The sequence below is a fragment of the Balaenoptera ricei genome, chromosome 3 (assembly GCF_028023285.1).
Source record: "Balaenoptera ricei isolate mBalRic1 chromosome 3, mBalRic1.hap2, whole genome shotgun sequence".
Lineage (NCBI taxonomy): Eukaryota > Metazoa > Chordata > Mammalia > Artiodactyla > Balaenopteridae > Balaenoptera > Balaenoptera ricei.
In genome coordinates, this window is record NC_082641.1 from 182,522,448 (window position 1) to 182,530,444 (window position 7,997).

At 57.4% G+C, this 7,997-nt stretch overlaps 1 protein-coding gene across 6 annotated transcripts in view; it reads left to right on the forward strand.

The window, feature by feature from the left end:
• The window catches only part of SHC2 (SHC adaptor protein 2), a 28,554-nt gene extending 25,586 nt beyond the window's left edge, over nt 1–2,968 (forward strand). For 5 of the 6 annotated variants that reach the window (XM_059919046.1, XM_059919049.1, XM_059919052.1 and 2 more), the window contains 2 exons: nt 905–1,038; nt 2,259–2,968. In XM_059919046.1, the coding sequence (XP_059775029.1) occupies nt 905–1,033 (129 nt within the window). In that variant the 3' untranslated portion in view covers nt 1,034–1,038; nt 2,259–2,968. Of the gene's footprint in view, nt 1–904; nt 1,039–2,258 lie in introns of those variants that run through there. The other variant, XM_059919047.1, reaches the window with a different exon arrangement.
• The last annotated feature ends 5,029 nt before the right edge of the window (nt 2,969–7,997 follow it).

Here is a 7,997-nt window from a genome sequence, read left to right on the forward strand (position 1 = left end):
TACTTTTTTTTTTTCTTCTTTTTTTTTTTTCTTTTTTACTTTTTTAAAATTAATTTTTTAATTGAGGTATAGTTGATTTACAATGCTGTATTAATTTCTGCTGCACAGCAAAGTGACTCAGTTATACATATGTATATATATTCTTTCCTATATTCTTTTCCATTATGGTTTTCCCAGGATATTGAATATAGTTCCCTGTGCTATACAGTAGGATCTTGTTATCCATTCTATATATAATAGTTTGCATCTGCTAATCCCAAACTCCCAATCCATCCTTCCCCCACCCTGCTCCCCCTTGGCAACCACAAGCCTGTTCTCTATGTCTATGAGTCTGTTTTTGTTTTGTAAAACAAAATTTGCATCATATTTTAGATTCCACATATAAGTGCTATCATATGATATTTGTCTTTCTCTTTTTGAGTTACTCCACTTAGTATGATAATCTCTAGGTTCATTCACGTTGCCGCAAGTGGCGTTATTTCATTCTATTTTATGGCTGAGTAGTATTCCGTTGTACCTGTGTACCACATCTTCCTTATCCATCAAGGTGAACTCATCTTAATTACATCTGCAAAGAGGCCTTTTCCAAACAAGAGCCCATTCACAGGTTTCAGGGGTTAAGATGTGGACATATCTTTTTTGGGGGGGCACCATTCAACCCGCTACAGGAAGCGTGGCCCCAGAGTGCTGGTGTTTTTGGAGCCTGTGTCCACACGTAGTTCTGGAATCCTGAGGCTGATTCTGTGGCTGAAGTCTCTGACCCAGTGGTTCTCAGCCTTGAGTGCGAGCTGTCGGAGGGCTCGTGAAGACGCAGCCTCCCATCAGCAGGTCTGGGGCTGGCCCGAGAGTTTGCCTCTCCGACAAGCTCCCGATGGTGCTGATGCTGAGGCCTGTGGCCCCACAGGTGCGGACGAAGGACGTGCTCTTCGAGAGCATCAGCCACCTGATCGACTACCACCTGCAGAACGGGCAGCCCATCGTGGCCGCCGAGAGCGAGCTCCACCTGCGTGGTGTCGTCAAGCGGGAACCCTGAGCTAGGTGCGTCTGGCCCCGTGGGCTCCCAGCCCCCATTTACCAGATTTTTCTCATCTTAAACACTGAGATGCACATGCCACATAATTCACCCACAACTCAGTGGGTTTCAGTGTCTTCACAGAGCTGTGCCACCTTCCTCCATCTAATTCCAGAACATTCCATCACCCCCAAAGGAAACCTGTCCCCATCAGCAGTCACGCCCTGAGTTGTTTAGGGTAACTCTGTGTTTAACTGGGGGTAAAAATCCCCCGGAGGAGGTGGGTCTGGCGGGGCTGGAGTGTGAGGCGAGGTGGGTGGGTGAGAAAGTCCACCTGTACCTGTCACTTCTGGAGCCTCGGGAAGTCTTGAGTGGGCGAGGGACAGGCAGGTCTGGGTGATTCCAGGGCTTCTCTGGTTGGGGGTGGAGGGGCTGGGGTGAGGTGGGGGCCTGGCTAGGCAGGGGAGGATGCGGCCGAGCTGGAGCGCAGACGGGCTTGGGTGGCAGCCGCACTCTTTGGGGAGCAGACAGAGGCAGGACCCGGGGATACAGGGAAGCTGGGAGCCGGGGGCTCAGCTCGCAGAGGGAAGGGGGTGGTGGAATTTCCCCAAAGGCTGAGAGGCGCTTCTGGGCCAGGTTGGGCTGCTCTCCCGTCCCCATGACAACAGTCTCTTCCTGCCTCCTTCCCCACTCGGCGCTGGCCTGCTCCCTGCCCCCAGCCAGGCCTCGGCCACCACCGCAGGCAGAGACAGGATTCCCAATCTGGGGCAGGGCTCCAGGGATGGGGGTGGCCTGTGGAACACCTGAAACGATCTGCAGCACCGTGGGGCCATGTGTGTGCACATGCCAGGGTCTGACCTGCTTCCCTTCTGCTCCCTAAGTTGTTTGTGACCTGAGAAGCAACACCGATGGCAGTAATAACAGCTGCTAATGCAGCAGCTGTTGCGTCCAGGCCCTGAGCTCGGCCCTTCTCCACATCTTCACTGACTCCCATGCACCGCTGACAAAGGCACTGTTAGTAGAGTTCTCGTTTTGGGGCAGGAGCAGCCGCACAGAGAGGTTAAGGGATTACCCTAGGTCACACAGCAAGACCATGGAGGAGCTGGGACTCGAACCCTGGCCCTCAGCCTGAGGCTTGACGCTGGCTCACTTTGCTGCCTTGTAACTGAGGTCTCTGACACCTGAAGCCGGGTCTCCGGTTGCTGTCTCTGCTGAGCCTTGACCTCGCCTTCTCTTTCTCCCCCAGGTTGTGGTTCTCAGCCTGTGGCTCCTGTCCCCGCTCCCCCCGGATGGCCCTGTTGTGGCCTAAGGGGCCCTCAGCCTTTCTCTGGACCCTGGTCGGGCCGGAATCGCCGCTGTCTCTCCTTCCTCCGCGTGGGTCTCTGGAATCTTCCTTCTCCAGCTGGCCCTGGGCTGGGCTGGGTCAACCCCGCCAGGAGACGGGGCCCACGACCCCTTTCTCCCACCGAGCCCTCTGCCTGCCGCCAGCCTTCACCTGGAGTGAGGGCACACATACCAAAGACAGAGCCTTTTCTCGCCTTTAAAGAAAATATATCAAAAAGCAGCCATCTATCTCGGAGCCCTGGCCCAGGTTCCTGATGGGGCAAGGAGGCACCGTTTCCTTTCCTGGCTGGACGTCAGCTCACCTCCCTGGAACCAGCGGGTCCCCAGTTCCCTGGCATGGAGATGGATTGCTGTCCTGGCCGGGCTCAGATTTTCCACCTGAAAAATTAGTGCACAGTTGTCTTTTGGGGGGAGAATCGAGGTGCTTTGGGCCCTCAGGCCAGGGCAAATGCTGATGTTGAAGTGGGGGGCAGCCTTGGGATGATGGGGGGTATCCAGGCAACCCCAAGACAACTGACCCTGGTGGGGGTGGTTGTGAGGCCCCCGCCCTCCCAGCTGTCAACCTGCACTGGACACTTGGACTCTGTTTGTAATTAAACCTGGGAATGACCACGGGGAGCGTGAGCCCTCCTGTGCCTTAGAAGGCCCTCTCAGGGTGGGGGTCTGGGTTCAGTCTCCTGGGGGCGAAGCCAAGGCAGCACCGGATTTGGCCTCCCCGGGGGCCGGAGGAAGAGGGAGCCAGGCCCTGGCTGTGCCCCTGTTGGGGGGAGGGGGTGTGGGGGGGCCGAATCCCCTGACACTTCCCAGAACCTCAATCTTATCCTGAGATAAAGCACACTCCAGCTCCTCTGTTAAACATACCCCCAGCTTCTCTTTGGAAACACTCTATCTCCCAAATGCCACAAACTTCTGTCCTTCGAGATACCCCCAGATATCTGGCAAAAAGCTCTTTGTTTTCTTCTCCAAATAGCTCCTAACCTGTCCCGAAAAATGGCCTGACTTCTCGGTCTCCCAACGTCTCTCGTCCTCATTTTCCTGAGAAGACCCCAGTTCTCTCTCAGGCCCCTTTATCGACCTCAAAGCACCTACTTCTCCCGCATGCCCAGCTCCCTGCTCTGGCACCCGACTCTCTTCTCCTGACCTTCCCTCACATGATTTCCACTTCCCAGGGAGACCCCCATCTCTCCCCAGGACCCTCCTTCAACTCCTCCCACAAACACGGAGGCATCCCTCCCAAGGAGGCACCCCAAGCCTCACCACATCCCTGCCAGGCTGGGCCACACCCCTACCCAGGATCTGGCTCTGGGGAGGGGTTGTGCTTTCTCTGCTGTCAGCAGGCTCTGTCCCAGGCTGTGGGGGGACCTGGTAAGGGTGTGGGCAGTGAAAGCCACTCTAGTCTGCCTGTAACTAGGGGGGAAGCCATAAAAAGGCAGAGCCAGAAGGGGACTCTGATGCCATGTCTCTTACTTCAGAGACCTGGAGACAGAGCCACCAATCCATCCATCCATCCACCCACCCATCCATCCATCCATCCACCCATCCACCCACCCACCCATTCATCCATCCACCCATCCATCCATCCACCCACCCACCCATCCATCCATCCATCCACCCATCCACCCACCCACCCCACCCATTCATCCATCCACCCATCCATCCATCCACCCACCCACCCATCCATCCATTCATCCACCTATCCACCCACCCACCCATCCATTCATCCATCCACCCATCCATCCATCCATCCATCCACCCACTCACCTACCCACCCACCCATCCATCTACCCATCCATCCATCCACTCACCCACCCATCCATCTGTCCATCCATCGTCCATCAGTCTACCCACCTATCCATCACACATCCTTCCATCTAACTTCCCATTCACCATTCATTTGTCCATCCATCCACACCCCCATCCTAATATCCTTTAAGCTGCCTTCATGACCTCCTCTTGTCCACCTGCCAGGACCCCTGGTGGGTAATGGGGATGCAACGTGACCAAGACAGACCCGCTCTTGTGGAGTTTGTCAAATGACATTAATCAGCAGGTCACTGCTAAGTGTATGATGACAACCATGGGAAGGAAAGTGCCCTGGAGCTTAGGGGCCCCAGGAAATCCAGGAGGGTTTCTCTGTGGGAATGATCCGGAGGATGAGCAGGGAGGCCCCGAGAGAGGAGGAGAGAGATCTGGGCGGAAGGGATGGTGTGTGCAAAGGCCCTGGGTGTGTGGAGCACAGCTTCTTCAGGAGACAGAAGGATGGCCAGAGCGGCTGGAAGGGAGATCAGAGGGGCGGTGGAGTGAGGGGCACAGCTGGGCAAAGCTTGGTGCCAGAGAGAGCCGCTTGGGGCCTTTTGAGCACAGAGGTGATAAGACTCCCAAGTGGGAATTAAGCTGTGGGGGACAGGATGGGACTAGGAGGTGGCGGGCAGAAAGGACTGGGTGGGGGGTGGGGGTGGGGAGTGTCAGATTCTGGAGATTTGTAGGCCATTCATTCCTAGCTCTGGGTCCTCTGAGGCCCAGGCTTCCCTTCAGTCTCTATCTAGCACCCCACCCCGGGCATGTGCTAAGAACTGCACAGACTTGGAGTCCTGAACTTCTCCCCACTTTACAGATGAGGAAACAGAGGCTCTGAGGAATGAGGTCACTGCCAAGGCCACACCACTGGGAGGTGGCAGAGCCTGGATTCCAACCCCATCACCTCCCTCATCCTGCTCCCTGAGTCGGGAAAGCCAGGCCTGGGGTGCCCCACGGTGACGGGGGCTGGGCGCCTGGGTCCCGCACAGCTGGCTCCTGCCCCATTCTACCTTCAGTTATTCAGTCAACAAACGCTGCTTGCCCCAGCTTTACCCTCAGGGAGACTTGGGGAGGGAGGCAGTAGAGACGGGGGTTCAAACTCCACCGTGCCGCCTTGGCGAGTAGCTTCCCTTCTCTGAACTGGGTGCCCTGTGGCTTGGGCCCCCCTTGTGCCTCAGTGTCCTGCTCTGTAAACTGGGGATGATGGCCCTCCCCAGACGCGGGCTACCCTGTGCCTTGTTGGGCCCGGGACCCTCCTGGGAGCTTGCAGACAGGCCTGCGCTCCCTTTTCCAGGGAAGGAGGCAGAGCTCAGAGGGGAGGCCGCTGCCCGGAGCCAAATGGGCACCAGGTGGCCCCTCTGGACGGGAGCTCAGATCTCTTTCAAGCCACGTCCTGGTGCTTCCTCCCAGCCCCCCTTAGGTCTGCCACATCCCCCTCCGCATTCAGTGGGTCCCTGGCAGGGTGTTGAGGGTAAAGGCCACCCAGCATGAGGTGGAGGTCTCAGGGCAGAGGCGCCCTCTCTCCAGCTTCAGCCTGCAGCCTGCAGTCTCCCCATCTCTGATTCCAAGAAGGCTGCTGCTGAGGGGGGAGTCCTGGGGGGGCTGCCACGCCCATCAGCCGAGGGTTCTGTGGACCGGGAGAGGTTCCTGTTTACAGAAAGGGACATGGAGCTGGGCTCGGAGCTGAGCTGACCAGCTGGAAGGGCCCCTCCCAGGGTGAGGTCCCCAGCCCCACAGGGCAGACCTTCGGGACCTTCCCCAGGTGCCTTCCCCCACCCCCCTGCCGTGCCTCAGTTTCCCCAAATGTGATGGGGTGGAGATAGGAGTGGGGCTTCCGGCTGAGCGGGGCCATGGTGGGGTCAGGTCCTGGGGCTCCTCCCCCACTGAGTCCCCTTGCTCGCCGGTAGCAGCACCGCGGAACCAACACTTAACTCACACGTTTCTGGGCCCCGTACTAAGCGTTTTGCAAATAGTACCTCACCCTGTGGAATCTTCACTCTGACGCTGCAATTCAGGGGCAGGTGTTATGCCCATGGACTGCTGAGGACACAGAGGCACAGAGATTTGGACGCTTGCCGGAAGTCACACAGCAGGAATAGTTGGCACCAGGATTTGAACCCGGATACAAGGCTCCAGACTAGCGTCCTGAGCTACTCAGCGCAGAGACCGGCACAGAATAAACTCACTGCCCTCCTCCCCCAACCCAGCTGGGAGGAAGACCCCGCTCCCAGCAAGGCAAGGGTGTGTGGGGAGCGAAGCCCCAGTACCCAGGCCGGCCTGTCATCAGGACGCCTGAGCCGGTCACCTCGCCATCCTGGGCGGTGGCTCGAGGCCCCTGCAGGGAAGAGCATTGTTCTAGGGTCACCCTTCCTACTGTGGCACTCCAGGCCCAGCAGGGGTGACTGACATCAACCGAGTAATTGCTCGAGGGTATTTTTCGTGCGAGCTGAAGTTAGGGTTCTGTTGGGCTGTGATGCGGGGCAGGCAGGGCAGGCTTCCTGGAGGCGGCAGTGAAGTGATGCATTCATTGGTATCTGCCTCCTTTGTCAGACTGTGTGGCCACGCCAGTGTTGCCCCCAGAACAAAGGGGGGCTCAATGTTTGTTGGGTGAGCAAAGTTGAGAAAGGCCTCTTGAGGGAGCCTCACTTTCCCCATCTGGACAATGGGACTCTAAGCCCCACCTCACTGCAAGGTCAAGTGGAAGTGTTGGAGGGGCCTCTGTACAGCTCCAGCTCAGTCTGCCCCCCATCCCCCCTTCTGCTGTTGAACAAGCAGTCACTCCAGACGAGCCCCCATCCCAGCTCCAGCCACGACGCCGCTCGGGGACATTTCTGGAAGAGAGGAGGCTCCTGGAATATGATAATTAAATAAGGTCTAGGCATCCCCTTCTCTGCATCAGTCTTGGCAATACATTATCTTGCTGGACTTGGGACTGGTCACTCGGCCTTGGATTCCAGAAGAGGAAACTGAGGCTGGGAGGGAGGAAAGAGTGAGGAAGATAGGGGTTGGGGCCAGCAGATCACAAGGGTGGAGGGTGGAATCCCAAGACACGCTGTGGTCTCAGAGCTGCCAGGCCTGAGTCTCCTGGTCTTACCCTTGCTGGTTTATCCATCTGTGAACTGCAGGGGGGTACTCTCTCCTTTCTCCCCGAATCACATTTTTCCTGTTACATTTTGTCATGGGAGCCACCAAACCTACGGTTAGTATTTACCTGTGTATTTCTGCATTGGCGTCCTTCCGACCAGGACGCATCACAAAGCTGGCAGCTGCAGGCCAGTCACAGCCATGTCCCCAGCGTCCGGTAGGTGCTCGATAAACATCTCTCCATGAAGGAGCAGCGCCCTGGCCGGCTTCTCGGGTGTCTGCACTGAGCCGCGTCTCAGCGGCTAGCTCCTTGTTTCTAGAAAGAAACCTTCACCTTCCTCATGTGCAAACTGGAGACAGCCATAGGACGTACCCACCGGTTTTTGTGGAATGAGTTGGGGGGAGGACGCTAAGAACCTGGAACTGAGAAAGTGCTGAGTAATAAATTCAGCTGCCGTTATTATTATTGCTGTTCTTTTACTCGTCAGCGTAAGTCGGGAAATGGCCCGCAGACGAACTGAGGCAGGGGCCTGGGGTTTCTAGGGGCGTCAGCAAACCGCCACCACCTTCCTCCTTCCCCCCACCCCCTCAGTCCCCGAGTCCCGGCGAGGCTCCTCGGTTCTGCCCGCCGGGGGCTGCGCAGACCGCCCGCCCGTTCCCCGGGGCAAGCGAGGCGGGGGAGGAGGGCGGCCGTACTAGGAGGAATACGGCGGCGCGGCGGCCAGCTGGGCGGTTTCCCGCCGCCGCCGCCGCCGGTGAA